This window comes from Hemicordylus capensis, chromosome 15 (assembly GCF_027244095.1).
Source record: "Hemicordylus capensis ecotype Gifberg chromosome 15, rHemCap1.1.pri, whole genome shotgun sequence".
Taxonomy (NCBI): domain Eukaryota; kingdom Metazoa; phylum Chordata; class Lepidosauria; order Squamata; family Cordylidae; genus Hemicordylus; species Hemicordylus capensis.
The window spans coordinates 439,408-456,031 of record NC_069671.1 but is presented as its reverse complement, the minus strand read 5'-3'; the positions used below and the strand labels follow the sequence as shown (position 1 = coordinate 456,031).

The 16,624-nt window shown below is 57.4% G+C and overlaps 1 protein-coding gene across 3 annotated transcripts in view; it reads left to right on the top strand.

Moving 5' to 3' along the window:
* Positions 1–16,619, top strand: part of TPCN1 (two pore segment channel 1) — a 41,330-nt gene extending 24,711 nt beyond the window's left edge. For 2 of the 3 annotated variants that reach the window (XM_053280360.1, XM_053280359.1), the window contains exons 11-28: positions 193–317; positions 1,936–1,984; positions 2,181–2,244; positions 2,649–2,693; positions 3,656–3,712; positions 4,325–4,375; positions 4,745–4,817; positions 4,896–5,003; positions 5,509–5,580; positions 5,804–5,908; positions 7,643–7,732; positions 8,926–9,041; positions 10,544–10,590; positions 11,173–11,241; positions 11,785–11,869; positions 13,599–13,738; positions 13,998–14,078; positions 14,830–16,619. In XM_053280360.1, coding sequence (XP_053136335.1) covers positions 193–317; positions 1,936–1,984; positions 2,181–2,244; positions 2,649–2,693; positions 3,656–3,712; positions 4,325–4,375; positions 4,745–4,817; positions 4,896–5,003; positions 5,509–5,580; positions 5,804–5,908; positions 7,643–7,732; positions 8,926–9,041; positions 10,544–10,590; positions 11,173–11,241; positions 11,785–11,869; positions 13,599–13,738; positions 13,998–14,078; positions 14,830–14,967 — 1,515 coding nt within the window. In that variant the 3' untranslated portion in view covers positions 14,968–16,619. The remainder of the gene's footprint in view (positions 1–192; positions 318–1,935; positions 1,985–2,180; positions 2,245–2,648; positions 2,694–3,655; positions 3,713–4,324; positions 4,376–4,744; positions 4,818–4,895; positions 5,004–5,508; positions 5,581–5,803; positions 5,909–7,642; positions 7,733–8,925; positions 9,042–10,543; positions 10,591–11,172; positions 11,242–11,784; positions 11,870–13,598; positions 13,739–13,997; positions 14,079–14,829) is intronic. The other variant, XM_053280361.1, reaches the window with a different exon arrangement.
* The last annotated feature ends 5 nt before the right edge of the window (positions 16,620–16,624 follow it).

The following is a 16,624-nucleotide window of genomic DNA, read 5'->3' as shown; positions in this document are numbered from 1 at the left end:
GACATGGGAGACTTCGGTCCAGAGCTGGTTTGGAACATGGCAGTCTTTGGGTTGTCTTGGGACACGCCACCCGTTCCTTTCTAGAGCTGCGAAATCAAGGCAGGCTGAGAAGCCTCTGGGGAAGCCGGCTGAGCTCTGGGCTCTCTCTGCGGCGTGCAGCGTAACTTACGACAACCTTCTCCCTGTTTCTAGAGACCCTCCGGGATCTCCTTCAAGCAGTTCGACGGGCTGATGCAGTTCTACAAGCCTCGCATGGGCGCCCGAGACCGCTACCTGACCTTCAAAGCCCTGAGTCAAAGCAATACCTCTGTAGTCAGGTGAGGACTCCCCCACCCCCACCCCACACATCCCCACAGAGGGGCAGAGCATGTGGGCACAGATGGTCTTCCACAAAGAACTGAGTCGCCTGAATCCTCACAAAGATGAGAGGTGGGAAGTCCCATTCTGTGAATTCCCTTATTTAGGTGGTGCAGGTTTGTTTCCAAGGATAGTATCGCCTTGCCAATGTCTCGCTGCCTCTCTGGCCCAGCATCATGTTTCCAGCAGCGTCCAGTTGAAAGCCTCTGGCAGGTCCATGAGCAGGGCCTGGAGGGGTCAGCCCCCCACCCCTGCCCATTAGTCCTCCCATATCTGGTGTTCAGAGGTATTCTGCATCTAAGCATGGAGGCTCCGTTTACCCTTCCTGGCTAATAGTTGTCGATAGACCTCACCGGCTCTGTGAATAACCCCCTGTTTAACGGTGCACAAGAGAACCCCCAATGGAAATCTCCGTCTTGATATATAAACAACTTAAACCATGAAGTATCCCTCTTTAATCAAATTTACGTAATCAATAATACCACTTCATTAATTCCAATACATTGAGCCCAAGTGCTAAAATCCTTCCTAAGTATTCGCACCTGAAAAACACAGATTAAAAAAAAATCTCCATGCCTATCGTATAAAGTTTATAAACATGGTCTCTAAAAAGGTCCAGAGAATGTTTCTTCTATGGACCCCAGTCATTGCAATGCAGGTCAATATGATGTCGTTAACAGAGCTCTGTGGATGTATCTCGAATCTCCATATGAAAATGTTGACGGTTTCAGAGACGTATGAGGATATCTTCATTTTGAAGAAGGCTGAGGGGTGGTCCAGTTCCTGGCCATAGGACCTGTAGGAATTTCAGAGTGAGTGAGATTTCTCACTGGACCCTGTAAGGACAAAGGACATGCCTAAATGAAGGGGGGGAAATGTGGATAGACATCTAGCAATTGGTGCGAAAGTTGGCTACAACGCCATATTGGTTTTGAACAACGCGTAGTGAACCATACTGCAGTTTTAAGTTTTTTTAGAATTTTTCCCATTAAAGTGATACCCAATATAATGTGTACATTGAATTCCTCATAAAATCTTCTATCGATAGGAACTAGTTTCATTCCTTTATCTGAATCTTTGGCTGAGTAATGAGATTTTCTATACTGGTGTATTGTGAAGGATCATCATGGGACATATTTCTTTGAAACCGTTGACATTTTCATATGGAGATTCAAGATACATGCATAGAAGAAACATTTTCTGGACTTCTTTTAGAGACTATGTCTATCTACTTGATACGATAGGAGTGTAGGGGGTTTTTTTTAATGTGTGTTTTTAAAGTGTGACTGCTTGGAAGGATTTTAGCATATGGGATCAATGTACTGGAATTAATGAAGTAGTATTGTTTATTCTGTACATTGGATTAAAGTGGGATACTTCATGGTTTAAGTTGTTTATATATCAAGAAGACTGAGATTGAGGCTTCTTTTGTGTACCACATCCTGGAGGCACCTTCACCCAGGGATCCTGGCAGGTCTCAGAACCGAGCCCTGAGAAATGTGACCTCCACGCAAAAGCAGGCAAGAGAGATGCCGGCTGCAAGACCCTGTCCTGACAGAGGCTGGTTTTCTCTTTCAGTCTAGAGGAGATGTACAGTTTCTATGAAGTTGTCGGCTTAAAATGGAAGGTGAGGGCTGTTGTTTAATGGTTCCTTGATTGGGGGTGCTGGGTGTGGGGTGGCAGACCAGAGTGGGGAGAAGGGCGGCATAGCAGCCGGCCGAGGAGAGGCTGGGCAGGGGGGTGCCGGGTGGGTGGGTGGCCGGAAGAGGCGCCTTGTGGCGAGCAGAGAGACCCCTCCCTAAGGGTGCCTCTTCCATTTCCAGGCCAAGAGGAACCGGGAGCACTGGTTTGATGACCTTCCGCAGACGGCATTCCTTATTTTCAAAGGTCTTTTTTTTGGTGGGGGATGATCTCAAGGAAGGGGTGTGGGAGTGGGGAGGGGGGCCAGGTGAAGTCCTCTCTGCCCCTTGCCCGTGGCAAATCCCCCTCCAGCGCCAGCCCTCTGCTTCAGTCCCGGCCAGCCACCAGCCTCCCCGGCTGCTGCAGCCGCCTTCTGCTTTGGGCCCGGCCACCTGCTGACTAGCCCCACGGCTTAAAGCACGGGGACCTCCCGGGCCTCACTCACGCCGGGGGTGGGTGGGCGGGGGCTTCGGCTAGGGACGGGCTGGCCCGCCGGCTTGCCTTGGAGCTCCATTCCCTCCGAAGCCCGGCCCGGCTGTGGGAGCGGGAAGGGCCGCCCTGGCAGGAGCAGGGTGCTCAGCCTCCTCGGCGCTCTGCTCTTCTCGCCACAGGCATTAACATCCTGGTGAATTCCCGCCCCTTCCAGTACACCGTCTGTAAGTATCCGACACGAGCCCGCCTCGCTGTGCCTGCTGCTTCCCTGCCTCGTCCTTCAGCTTCTTTGTCCGCCTCGAAGGGGGGAGCTCCTCCCCAGAGAGGACAGCTCTGACCTGCTTCTGCTTGGGGGGCCACCATGAAATGCTGCCCCTTTGCGTCCGGCGCCGTGGGCCGCCGTGACCCGGAACCTTCCTTGCTCTGCTAGGTAGGAATGAGCCGGAGCGGGGCCTCAGGCGCCTGCTCGGCTGCAGCCGGAGATCCGCCCTCGCTGAGGACGGGGGGGCTTTGTTCCTTGCTCTCCTCATGCCTCTTCTGGATAGGAAGGGTGTGTGCTCCCCCACCCCCCGCCATGCCAGAATGTCTCACATGGCAATTGTCAGAGGATGCCGAGGTCTCCGTACTTCTGGCTCTTCTCTGGGCTTGTTATGGCCGTGGCCACATATGACGGGCTGCGCTGCCCTGGAGTAGGAATGAGTGATTCTCTTTGTTGAGCAGCGGGGAGAGCAACTGGCCCTCTCCGTCCCCAGCAAGGAGCTTCCTTCCAGTGGCTGTGGCTGGTGTCTCTCTTATGTATATTTTCTAGATGGTGAGCCCTCTGGGGACAGGGAGCCACTTTTGTCTGTCTGTCTGTCTGTCTGTCTGTCTGTTTGTTTGTTTGTTTGTTTCTATCTGCGTAAACTGCTTTGGGAACTTTGGTTGAAAAGCAGAATATAAATATGCGTTGTGTTGCATTGCATTGCCGTAGGATAGGCCAGGCGGGGAAAGGGGCTCCGGAGACAGACAGACAGAGTGGAGTGGGCAGCAGGGTGCGCGTCCGCTTGGCAAGGGATCAAGACGCTTCAGGGCCAGCCGGGCCATTCCAAGGGCCACTTCTGGATCCAGGGTGTGCCTCTGACGGGCCCCTCGGCTGCTGGGTGGGAGCCAGGCTGGTGGGTGACGCTTTCCCCCTCCTGCTTTGTAGATTCTCTGGTGGCAGTGAACGGCCTCTGGATCCTGGTGGAAACCTTCATGCTCCGAGGTACAGGACACACCGACCTCGCTGAGGTGCCCCCTGGCCTCGCGCGGTCCTCCCCCGGCCCCATGGCATAATTTCAGGGTCTCCCTGAGATGACGCCCTCAGGAGGAGATTCTTCTCCCTCTCACATAACACTTGAACCAGGGGTCATCCCATGAAACGGATTGCCAGGAAATTTAAGACCCACAAAAGGAACTGCTTTTTCATACAGAATTCTGTGGAATTCTCTGCCAAAGGTATTCTCTGAGAGACAACAGCCTGGATGACTTGAAGAGGGGTTTAGCTAAATCTAGGGAGGTGAGGTCGATCAGCGGCTACTAGTCGGAGGGCTACAGGCCAGCTCCAGCCTCAAAGGCAGGAAGGATGTCTCTGAGTACCAGCTGCAGGGGAGCCACAGCAGGAGAGAGGGACCCCCACCCTCACCTTGAGCATCTGGTGGGCCACTGTGGGAAACAGGATGCTGGACTCGATGGGCTTCCTTGGGCCTGATCCAGCAGCAGGGCTGTTCTGATGTAAACTTGGACTATAGCTCCCATCCTCCCCAACCACAAGGAGGGCCAAAGGCCAAAGGGCCTGATCCTGCAGGGCGGTTCTGATGTTCTTGTCCTTTTCCAGGTAGCTTCTTCTCCGGAGATGTTCCCTGGAGTTACATCGTCTTCCTCACAAGTAAGTCTTGGTGCTCCCAATACAGTATCCAAGAACAGGTTGAAAAGGAAGGGCTTCCTCCTCCGGCCTGGTCAGTCTGTCCACACTGTGCCATCTTCAGGAAAGGCCATCCTCGGGGACCTCCAGCAAACCAGGTGGCGAGCTGCACGAGGACAGCCTCCTTCGGCAAGCGCTTGGTCCGTCAGGATGTCGGCTGAGGCCCCTGGTCACAGCCCCCTGGGGCCTGATCCAGCCCCCGCTGCGTGCAAGAGGGGCCCGGCTGCCTCTCCTGGGCCATGTGGAGGTCAGCTGCTGAAAGGCAGGCCTGCCAGTTGTGCCCCCACCTTTCGGTGACCTCCTCCTCTTCTTCTTCTTCTCTGCTGCCCACAGTCTATGGGGTGGAGGTGCTCCTGAAGATCAGTGGATTGGGGCCGCTGGAGTACTTGTCGTCGGGCTGGAACCTGTAAGTGAGCCGCAGTGGGAGGGGATGTGGCCGTGGGCTCCCGTCTCCCCAGCTAAGGGACCTCTTGCTCTTCCCCAGCTTTGATTTTTCGGTCACTCTGTTTGCCTTCCTGGGCCTCCTGGTGCTGGCCTTCAACATGGAGCCCTTCTACTTCATCGTGGTCCTCCGGCCGCTGCAGTTGCTGAGGTCAGTGCCACTGTGGCTGCCCAGCCTCTGGCGGGAAACCTGCCGGGAAGGAGGAGAGCCCACCAGGGCATGGGGCAGACGGCTCCGGGGTCTAGCCGCTCTTCCAGGCGGGAGGTTCTCCCGGGGCCCGCTTCTGCCCACTGGCTGGGTCTTCCCCTCCAGTCGGCCGTGAGACGCCCGGTCTTGCTGTGGCAGGCGGGAGGGAGGCTGATGTGAAGGTTGGGCGGCGGGGGGGGTGTTTGGGGAGGGGTGCATCTTCGTGCAGCTGCCACTCGGTGCAGCATCTGTGCTCCTCTGAACGCAACACGCACGCCATGCGCAAGAGCACTCGGCACAAATGCAAAAGGGGCAGATGCAGGGTGGTGCGGCCATGATTTCCAGCGGAGGGGGCTGGGACCAGGCCCATGGAGAAGGGGCTGAAAGAGCAGGGCCGGCTGGGCGCGGCGGGGGCAGAGGTCCTCGCGGAAGTCACCCCGGGTGCTTGTCTCCCCCCTCCCGCTGGCAGGCTGTTCAAGCTGAAGAAGCGCTACAGGAACGTCTTGGACACCATCTTTGAGCTGCTCCCCAGGATGGCCAGGTACTTACCGGGAGGCGTGGGGTGGCGCGGGGCGGCATGATTCCCGGCTTCTGTGCTTGGGGGACTCCCTCTCCGTGGCCAAGTGAGAGGCCCCTCTGAATTAGGACCCCACACTGGGCTAGAAGAGAAGGACCGGCTGCTGCTTGGAGAGGCAGGACTGTGGATGGGGAGGGAAGGAAGGAAGGAACAAACAGCCCCTTGCCCTCCTCTCCTTATTGTTCAGTGGCGCTCAAGGCCCTTCTTGGAGGAGTTCCCCAGCAGTTTGCGCCCAACTGACGAGGTACCACCAGGATCACCTGCTCCCTGCTGAATCTGCCCCCCTGATGAGGTGGGCCAGGAGAGCTGCTGGAGCTTGTTTGTCAAGCATGTGGGGCAGGGCCTTCTTGGTGATTGCCCCCAGGCGGTGGAACTCGCTCTCCGGTGAGACCCACCTGGTCTCTCCCTCCCTCATGGAAGACTGCCCTTTTCCCTCAGGCCTTTGGCTAGTGAGTAGCTGTCCTCTGATATCCTTTTAGCTGGTTTTGTAGCCATGCCTGTTGGTTTATAGTGGTATTTTAAATGATATTTTTATCATCACTCTTTTAATTGGCTTGTTTGTTAATCTGTTGTTCACCAGAATGAAGAGTGGTATATACATGTAAATAATACACAATTAAATCAGGCCTGGGTTTGCATCCAGGATAGGAGGAGAGCTGGTCTTATGATAGCAAGCATGAATTGTCCCCTTTGCTAAGCAGGGTCCACCCTGGTTTGCATCTGAATGGGAGACTGTGTGTATGAGCACTGTAAGATATGGGGCCGCTCTGGGAAAAGCACCCGCCTGCTTGCATGCAGAAGGTTCCCAGTTCCCTCCCTGGCAGCATCTCCAAGATTGGGCTGGGAGAGATTCCTGCCTGCAACCTGGGAGAAGCTGCTGCCAGTCTGTGAAGACAATACTGAGCTAGATAGACCAAGGGCCTGACTCAGGATATGGCAGCTTCCTCTGTTCCTATGATCGTCTGCAAGTCTCCCGATGGTAGGAGGGCTTACCTGGTGGCAAGAAGAGACCTCCCACAGCTGGGTGGGGCTGCCGGCTTGGACGGGGCCCTCCTGCCCAGCGGGACCTGCATGCACGGGGCCACTTCCCCACCCTCTACCTTGCCTTTTACGAGCACCCAGTCGCAAAACGGGAGCAGGGATACGGCTGCAGAAGCCAGGGGCCGGACCCGGTCGAAGGGGGCTCCCTTGCTTCCAGGGTCTGGTTCCCTTGTGGCCACCTGGGCGTGGCTGGCCTCCAGGGTCACCGCCATCACTGTGGGCCTTGTTGGGGGCCTAAGGCGGCCTTTCGCATTAGCTAAGCTAATAATAATAGAGAGGCCAGCTCTCCTGTTGGCTCATGTCTTACCGCCGTTGCTCTCCCGCCTTTCTACCGTAACGGTCGAACACTCAGTCCAACAGCATCAAAGGCAGCCGCGGGACCAGAAGAAGAAGCAGCAGCCGCCGCCGCTCTCTGGCTTCAGAGGCTGCCCTTGTCGGGGTTTGAAGCGGTGCTTCTTGGAGGACCTGCTGGAGGCGGTTCCTGAAATGGGCTGGAGCAGCCTTGGGAAGCCTTTCCCTACAATGGGCCGCTCCCAAACCGCTTGGCGGTGAAGGGCCTCCGGTTTTGTCTGTCCTTCGCTTCAGAGCCTCGGGAGGGTTTTGCTGCCACCAAGACGGGGGTTGGATTCCCATCCCCGCCCTGGGTGACGGACTCGGTCAGCAGAGCTTCTCCCCACCCCCACCCCGCACCAATAGGGTGGCCCTAGTCTGGCTTCCCAAATCCGGGGGCTTAATTGGCAGATTATGTAACCTGGCTTGAGAATAATGTTTGAGCAGAAGAGTGACTGCGCGTTTCGCTGCAGAACTCTGCCTCTACAAGGGCTATTGCTTAGCTATTTATTTTATTTTATTTTTTAAAGAAAGCTGAAATCCGGGTGGCTCTGGGTGGGCTAAGCAATCTGGGTGCGATGCTTAAAATCTGGGTGAAACCCGGAATTCTGGGGGGGGTGGCAACTCCTATGACCCTTGGCTTTCTTTCCCACAGCCTCGGCCTGACCTTGCTCATCTTCTATTACTGCTTTGCCATCGTTGGCATGGAGTTCTTCTCAGGAAAACTCTACCCAAACTGCTGCAAGTGAGTAGCCGGCACTGTCGTCGTTCTCCTCCTCCTCCTCCTGGGATGCCGTTCCCAGGCCGTGCCCAGAGTTATCAGCTGCCGGTGGGCTTGCCAGGCAGACGCAGACCCTAGTGTTTAGCACAGGATGCAAGAGCTGGGGAACCATCCTGGGGAGGCAGGTGGAGGGGAGAGGAGAGAAGAGGGTCTGTTTTACATGACGGCCAGGGAAGTCTGACCAGGGCCTGGACTGTGACTAGTAGGAAGCTGGGGAAAGGTGTCCCGGGGGCACAATGCACGACAGTGTGGTAGCCTCCCTTGCTCCTGCCTCCGGGTCCCGAGATCCCTGGTTCCCATCTCTCCCTCCCTGCCCTGTCCAGGAATCTGGAAACCTGAATCTAGTAAGCAAAGTAGCGTTATATGGGGGTGGGGGTGGGGAGATGCAGTGTAAATGGGATACTTCATTTCTGTTGCAGAACTGGAATATTTGGGGCCTGGAGTGGAGCACAGCTCTGATCGCGTGGAGTCAGGTTTCCTAGCGGAATCTGACTTCCTGTTACTCCTCGGAGGCTGATGTTGGGGCCAAGTGGGGAATGCCTCCCCATCCCAGAAACGCTGGGCAAGGAGAGCTCCCTGCAGACAAGGGTTCAGGCAGGGCAACCTCTAGTTTCAGTGCTGCCGCCTCCTCCTCCTCCAATGTGGTACTTCCTGGCTGCCCCCCCCCGCCACACCCGCCACTACCCACTGAATACAATGGATGGTGCACAGGCACGCACACACCCTGGCAGTGATTCAGGCCCTCTGCGGAGTTCAGTGTCGGATGCATGGAAAGGGCAGCTGCTGCCCCTGAGGGGACATGTGTGTGGCGAGTGCTGGGAAGGGGCACTTCATTTCCAGGAAGGGGCTAGCCGTCTTTCGCACCCGGTGCCATTTCAAGAGAGACGGCCCAGCAGCATCAGCTTCACATGGCAGTGGTGGCGGCGGTGGCGGCAGCATAACCGGCCCGTCTGTCTGTCTCCCATGAGGGGAAGGGTCATCCGTGGTGCCGGAGCTGGAGCTGGCCACGTTGGGGCCTGTGGCCGGGGATCCTGGCTCCCAGGGGGGGGCGGAGGGGAGGGGGGGTCCGGCCGAGCACGTGGGCCTGCGGTGCTGCCCTTGCTCTCTGCGCGCCCCCCTCTCACGGCTGGCCGCTGTGTCCCTGCTTCTCCCCGCAGCACCAGCACGGTGGCCGACGCCTATCGCTGGCTGAACCGCACCGTTGGGAACCAGACGGTGGTGGACGAGGGCTATTACTATCTCAACAACTTTGACAACATGTTGAACAGTTTTGGTGAGCAGAGAAGCCAAAGAGCCTCATCCCTGTGGAATTTATTTGACTGATTTATTGTTAGATTCCTATGCCACCTTGCATTAAAACCATCCCGAGGCGCTTTACACAAAAATTAAAACAAGACTGTAAAAGTGCACAATTAAAATATAAGCTAAAATGTAAAAAGATAGATTGGACTAAAAAGATTTAAAATACAAGCATAAAACAACCATGCAAAATACAAAGAAGCAGCATTACAGACCATCATATCAAAGCCTGGGTAAAAAGCCAATATTTAACATACTTTCTAAAAACTGTGATGGAGGCCGAGGAGTGAATAGCCACCGGGAGAGCATTCCAGAGTCTGGGGGCAGCCACAGAGAAGGCCCTGTCCCGCGTGAACGACAACCGAGCCTCCCTCGTTGTTGGCACCTGGAGCAGAGCCTCCTCAGATGACCTCGTCAAGCGGGCAGCAACCCTTGGGAGCAGGCAGTCCTTCAAGGATCCCGGGCCCAAACTGTTAATAGCACTTAGCAATAGCACTTACATTTATATACCGCTCTATAGCTGGAAGCTCTCTAAGCGGTTTACAATGATTTAGCATATCATTAAGGGCTTTAAAGGTCAAAACCAGCACCTTGAATTGGACTCAGAAACAAACCACCAGTGCAGCTCTTTCAAAATGGGTGTGATGCGATCCCAGCGGGCAGCTCCAGATAAAATCCTAGCTTCTGCATTTTGGATGGGAGGTCTTGCTGGGAATTTGGTACAAAGGCAGGCAAGAGATTTAAACTGCCTGTGGGGCAAAAATTGGCTGCCGTCCTCCTCCTCCTCCTCCTCCTCCAGCCCCGCCTGACCTCTAGCAGGATGTGCCCGTCTCGGCCCGCAAATTCCCTGCTCTTTTTTCGCTGGAGGCCCTTCCCGTCATCCTCGCAGTGACCGCAGCAAATGCAGCCCTGGGGGAGCCCTGGAAATCTGTGCTCCCTTGAGCAGGTGACTCTGTGCAGGGAACAAGGCTCTGCTGGGGTCCAGGCTGGAAGCTTTTGGTCTGTTTTTGCCTCTGTTCTTGCGGCTGATCGCTTGCGGGGTTTCAAAGACTGCAGCCTGTCCTGACCACGAATCTTTTCTTTTCTCGGGCCTATTTGACTGGGGGATCCCATTGTCCACACCACCACGTGGTGGGCTTTGCTGCACGATCAGAAATAAGCAAGGCATTGAGTTCAAGAGGCCTTACTTCCAAGTGGGCAGGCATCGGAGTGCAGCCTTAGTGTCGTAACCGCCTTTGACTGTCAGTGATCTTCGAAAGTGTCCAAGAAGCCGGTCAAAAGCCGACTTCAGCACTGCAGATGGTGTTAAGCAGAGCCACACTTCCTCTGCAGAAGTGTGGCCTTTTGCCCAGACGGCATGGTTTCCTGCAAGGTCAGGCCTCCTGGGCCCTGGAACGGAGAGATCCCCAGCGGGGGCTGAGGTCCAGCACTGAGCACCTGTGTGTCTTCTCTCCCCACTCCCCCCCCCCTCTGCAGTTACCCTGTTTGAGCTGACAGTGGTCAACAACTGGTACATCATCATGGTAAGTGGCACTCTGAGGGAGGGGGGCTGCTCTCCCCGCCGTCTCCCCCTCTGTCAGAAGGCAGCTGGCTCTTTCCATGGCAGCCTTTCCATGGTCTTTCCATGGCAGTCTGTCGCCTGCCGGGAAGCGCTTTGCGTCCTGAGCATTGCGAGGAATACTCTGGGCAGCTCAGCACATGGGGATGAATAATCTGGAAGCCCCCTTCTCCGCCCCCCCCCGCACTGGAGAATCCCTAAATCCAGGGGCTTCTGATCAGCTGCCCTTCTCCCCAAAGTGCCCCTCCTGCCTTCGCAGCTCTGCCTCCAATGAGGGACTCAGGCGGGGGCAGGCGCTGAGCAGAGGACAGAGTGAACCTGAAGGTCCCGCCAGGCCCGGGGGAAGAGCCGGGCTCTCCTGCTGCTGCCCGTTCCTCTCTCAGCCCAGGCTCTTGCCCTCCGGATCACTGGCGTCTTCCTGAGGGGTGGGAGGGGCTCCAGGGAAGGGAGGCTTCGCCCGGGGGGCGGGGGGGGCAGAGCGGGGCTGGGTCCTCCCTGCCGCCCCTCCAGCCGCCCACAGAGGCTCCACTCTCGCCTGCCTTTCCAGGAAGGGGTGACCTCGGAGACGTCTCACTGGAGCCGCCTCTACTTCATGATCTTCTATATTGTCACCATGGTAGGTGGGCAATCAGCCCAGGAGGCTCCACCAGGCTCTTCTGGGGTGTGTGTGTGCCTGTGTGTGTTGGGGCAGGACTAGAGGTTTCCTTTGCACTGGGAACAGCCCCCAAGACCAGGCCAATAGCTGTATTTTCCAGTTGTGGAGTTTTCGCAAGCCTGCTCCCCTGCTGCAACAGCCTTTATTGACATTTTGAAGGCAATCTGCCCAAACGGAAGCATTTTGCCGCGGTTGAGCGGGTAACCTGGAGAGCGCCCGGGGAAGGGCTGGGAAAGACTCCTGCCTGTGACCTTGGAGAGCGGCTGCCAGTCAGTGTAGACAATCCTGAGCTAGATGGTCCAAGGGCCTGACTCAGGAGAAGGCAGGTCCTGTGTGCCTCTCTGGTTTGATTTATGGCCTGTTCCGTGCCCAAGGCTGGGGGTGGGTCGCAGCGTGCTAATCCGTACATCTCCTGCTGCTGAGGACTGGGCCCCCGTTGGACCTTCTCCCGGGATTGGGATGAGCTGTCCTTACGCCTTGTCCTCCTCCTCTCCGGCTTCCCAGGTGGTGATGACCATCATCGTCGCCTTTATACTGGAGGCGTTTGTCTTCCGCATGAACTACGCCCGGAAGAACCGAGACTCAGAAGGTCTGTGAATCGGGTTTGCAACTGGTTGTCTCTTCTTTTCTTTTTTGCCCTTTTTACATCCATGTGGACAAAAACAAAGAGGCTAGGAAGTGTCTGGTTTCCAAGGAAAGCTGCAGGCATTGGAGAAGCAGCAGGAAAACTTGAAAGAAGGCAGGGTCTTCTCAAGCCCTTTGGCCTGAAGATGCGACCTGCCTTTCAGACAAAAAAGCAGCTCTTATCCGACAGCCTGTTTGCTCTAAAGGTAGCAGCCTGGTGTGGCATTTGGGGTGGGGGGAAGCGGGGAGGAGGACACACCGGAGCTGGAACTGGGGCTGGACCAGACGCTGCTTCTGATCAGAAGAACAATGTTCTTCTCTGGGACTTGGGCCAGTTCAGGGTCTGGGTGGCTATTGGCTGCCTCCAGGCTCAGAGCAGAGAGCAGCGGCAGGGGCTTAACCGCCTTCATCATCATCATCATGACCCCCTTGCCTGGGGGCTTCCTAAAGGCATCTGGTGGGCCCCGATCCAGCCAGGCTCTTCTGGTGTCCTGCCGCCGCCGTATGAGGCAGCTTCAGGGGTTACAGCTTCCCGCTGGGCTGGGCTGGGGGTGCTCAGCGGCTCCTGCTAGCTGGCCAGAGAGGCGCCTTTTGAGGTGGCCTCTCTAGCGGTTGCTGGGGTGAGTGTATGTGTGAGGTTTTCTGCCCCTTCCGGGCGAGGAGGAGCCCCTTCTTCTCCGGTCTCTTCCCCATGTCCACTGCTCCGGGCAGCCCCCCCCTCCTCCTCCTCCTCCTCAGTGAGGCCAGTGGCAGCTTCCGGTGGCGCCTGCACCCTCGGGCGGGGAGCCTGGGCATCCTGCCTCGCCCCTCCTGCCTCCGGCCTCCCCGCAGCTTTCCGATGCCGTTGTGGTCCACGACATCCTCTGGCAGCTGCTTCGCCTTCTGGGCAGCTGGACTCTTGGCAGGGAGCCAGTCTGGGGTTTTGCAGCCCAGCAGGTTAGGGAAGCAGGTGAGGCCCGAGGGAGGTGGGGAGGAGAGACACCCCCCCCCCCCGATAAAGGGTGCCCAGATGTTGTTGCCTGCAGCCCCCAGCCCAAGGCCAGGGCAAGCCGAGGATGCTGGGAGGAAGTTGTCCATGACATCTGGAGACCCCTGTGACAGGCAGCACGGCAGCAGAGGGAGAGGAGAAAGCCGAGGGCTCCTCTCTGTGGAGGGCGCGGGGGGGAGGAAGAGAGCCGGAGGGGACGTGGCCTGCCCAACACTCTCCCTCGCCTCCTTCTCGCAGGACCCTCCGGCTGCTTCCTGACCTCCAGCTTCACCCCCCCCCCCGCTAACGGAGCAAAGAGCACCTTTTAAAAACAGTGATTCTCTTGCATTTAGCAGCGGGAGAGCATCTGGCCCTGTCCAGCCCCAGCACAGCACCCCTCCAGTGGCTGTTGCTGGGGTCTCCCTTGTGCTTCTTTTTAGACTGTGAGCCCTTTGGGGAGAGGGGAGCGTCTTTATTGATTGGTTTTCTGTGTAAACCTCTTTGAGAGCTCTGGCTGAAAAGCATTCTATGAATATTGGTGGTCGCCCGGGAGGTGAGGCGGCTGGAGAACCCTGCGCAAGGGAGGCAGGGCTGGCAGGGGCACCCCCCCCAGATGCCGGGGTCAGGGGTGGGGCCCACTTCGCCCCAGTTGCTCTTGCACAGAGACCGTGGGCCTGCCCCCTGCCCCGTGCTGGTCTGGACGGCTCTTCCTCCTCCCGCTCTGCAGAAGACCCCGGGATTGTGCTGGAGAGGGAGGTCTCCAAGGAAGAGATGGCCGCGGTCGCAGAGCTGTGCAGGAGGCGCCACGCGGGGGCCTCGGCTGCCGGCCAGCTGCTCAAGGTCGTCGCCCAGATGGACAGGCACCAGGTGAGGGCGGGAGGCGCGTAGCCGGGAGAAGGTGCTGGGATGCCACCAGGGGCTCCTTTCCTTTCTGCGTAGGAGAAAAGAAGTGGGGATTTCAGGCGAACATCCATACAGCAACTATGTGTGGGGTTCCTCCTCCTCTCCCATGGCCCTCAGCCTCGTGAGAGAGAGAGAGAGACTGACTATTGCGGTCTCTCTTGGGCGCCAGTCAGAGGCCGTTTCCGTCTTCCTTGATCTCACCTGTGATCTTCTGTCGCCTTAGCAAACGTCGATGTTGTTCCTGGGGCGGAGATCACGGACCAAAAGCGATTTAAGTATGAAAATGTATGAAGAAGAGATCCAGGTAAGCAGCCTGCCGCTGAAAGTGTCCCGGGTAGCCCAGTCCCTGAGCTGGGACGGATCCCATGGTGGAAATGACCCCAGGCCTGCGGAACCGAGGGTCTCGGGGGGGGGGGTCTGCGAACTGGCCGCCCCTCTGCCTGCTGAAGGGGTTCCTTGTTGATGGCCAGAGACTTCCCTTCGGCTCCCCAGTAGAGGTTCCGTCCAAAGTGGCTCACAAGTTAACCTTCCGTGCCACACGTGGTGGTGGTGGTGGTTCATGTGGGGTGATTGGGTGGATGCCGCTTTAGACGGGGGGGGGTCAGTTCAGGCCTGGTTTTGAGCAACGTCCCTGAGCCTCTGAAGCGCACAACACACACCTGTTTACGACTAAATTAAAAGCCTGGATAAAAGTGTTGCTGTTTCGAGGTCTCTCCCTTTTAAGTTGTGTGTTAGACTGCAGATGTGTACATAGGGCAGTATAGAAATGTGTGCCTGATGCATGGATAACTGGAGCGCGAGGGGGAGGCTGGTGCATCTTCTCTCCAGCTGGGGGGCATCAACTTCCCCCTCAGCAGCAGCCCCGGCGCTTGTGGGGCCCCCACCCCCACCCTCCCGCCCTGCAAGGGGGGTCTGAAGGGCTGGCCCAGCTGCGGGAGGAGGAGGTGCCCGCTCTGCAGGCCTCCCCGTCCGGGGCCAGGCAGGAGCGGAGTGGAGTGACGGTGCTGCTGCTGCCGCTGCTGCCCTCCTCTCTCTCTCTCTCTCTCTCTGCACAGGAGTGGTATGAGGAGCACTCCAGGAAGGCAGCAGGGCGGCGGCGGCAGCGGCGGCTTCTCTGGCACGAGGACGACCAGCTGCTGGGCTCCCCCTTCCAGCCGCCTGGCTCCCGGCAGCGCTCGCAGACGGTCATCTAGGCCCTGCTGGCGGCAGCTGCCTCTCCTAGGCATGGACCGCCTCGTGCGCCGCCCTCCCCCTCCTCCTCCGCTGCTGGCATTCCTGTGGGGCGGGGGGGGGGGCAGGAGGGGCCAGGAACCCGGCTCTGGCTCACCTTTGCTGTCGGAAGGATGCCAGCTGCAGTTCCCGTCCCAGGAAGAAGAGGCCCCTGCTGCACTCCGGGGGTGACGGGAGAGGTCCCACGACCCCGGCGGCAGCAGCAGCAGCAGCAGATCCCACGTTTCTGGGAGTCCCTCCTGGTTTGCAGAGCGGGCTGGGCAGGCCCGGGAGGCTCATTCGCTACACCAGGTGCAGCTTTGGGTTCTGGGTAGGGCAGAGGCCCACTTGACACGCAAAGGGGTGGGAGGGGCCACGCTGCGTGGCCAATGGCAAAGGGCCTCTCCCCGCGCCCTGGTGGAACTCAGGCTGCTGCCCCTCCGCTCACCTGGACCACTAGCCAAAGGAGCCACTTTGTGTCTCACACCTGTGTTGCTGCCTCCCCTCTGCCAGTTAGGGAGCAGCGACGGAGAGCTTTCCCCCAGTAATGCTGGGGTTCAACCAAGCAGGAGTCTTGACCAAGGAAAGGCTTCAGGAGGCTTTTTGAAACACACCTCCTGTTCCCTTCCAACATTTAAATCTCACCAGAATCCAACAGCTTGCTTGAAATCGGTGGCGGGGGGGGGGGGCGGCTGCTGCTGACACAGTGGCACCTCCCCTCCTGCCAGGCCCGATTTCAAGAAACCAAGTTGTCAAAACCCTCCCGTTGACCCTGAGCATCAGAACTGGGACTTGAATTCCACAACTCAGACACTAGACCCAGTTCAAGGTCAGTCTCCGTTGTGCTGTTCAGGGTCGAGTTCGACTTGTGATGCTGCTCAAAGTCACACTCAGAGGGGTGTGTGTGTATGTGTGTGTTTTCCAGCTTGCTTTCTGGAAAGCAGGGTCCCCCTCCCATCACACACACACGCGCCCCAGCAGTTCAAGAAAGCAAGCTGCCACAGCCAGCCCTCTACCAAGGCTGACCAGATTTCTGGCTGGCCTGCTGCAGCTTCTCAACTGGGGAGCGGCAAGCAGGCCTGTCAAAAATTAAATGCCCTGCCCCACCCCCAGCGGAGATCCGGCTGGACCCGCCGAAGAATGCTGGTGGAACTGCATTCGTGGAACTGGATAGAGTTCCAAAGCCACAGGAGCGGGTTCCGTTGGACCTGCTCGCTGTGGGGCCTCCCTCTTGTCACTCGGGGAATTCGTTCTGGGAGACCCAAGAGTGGGCTCATCTGTCTGTCAGAACCTCGTCGGTGCAGCCCTGATGTGTCCCTTTGATGACTGGGTCGCTCACTTTTGCCCCTCGGTTTGCACTCTTCCCTTTGAGGTTTTTCAAACAAATAAGCTAGGGACAATTCCAGAAGTTGTTTTCTTCCAAGTTCCCGGCAGGCTGGAAGGAAAAAGCCGTTGGCGCATGTATGGGGCATCCCCTGCTCGCTGTCCTCTCCTGAGTTTCCTGACACTTAGCTCCAAAGACAATCACTTGCAGCGGTTTTGTGTGCTGGGAGCTTGTGTGGCAACTAGGACTCGGCTGTCTGACATAGTTATACAGATCTTTCTAAGCACATTTAATAAACCGTTTTAAGCAGTATCTTT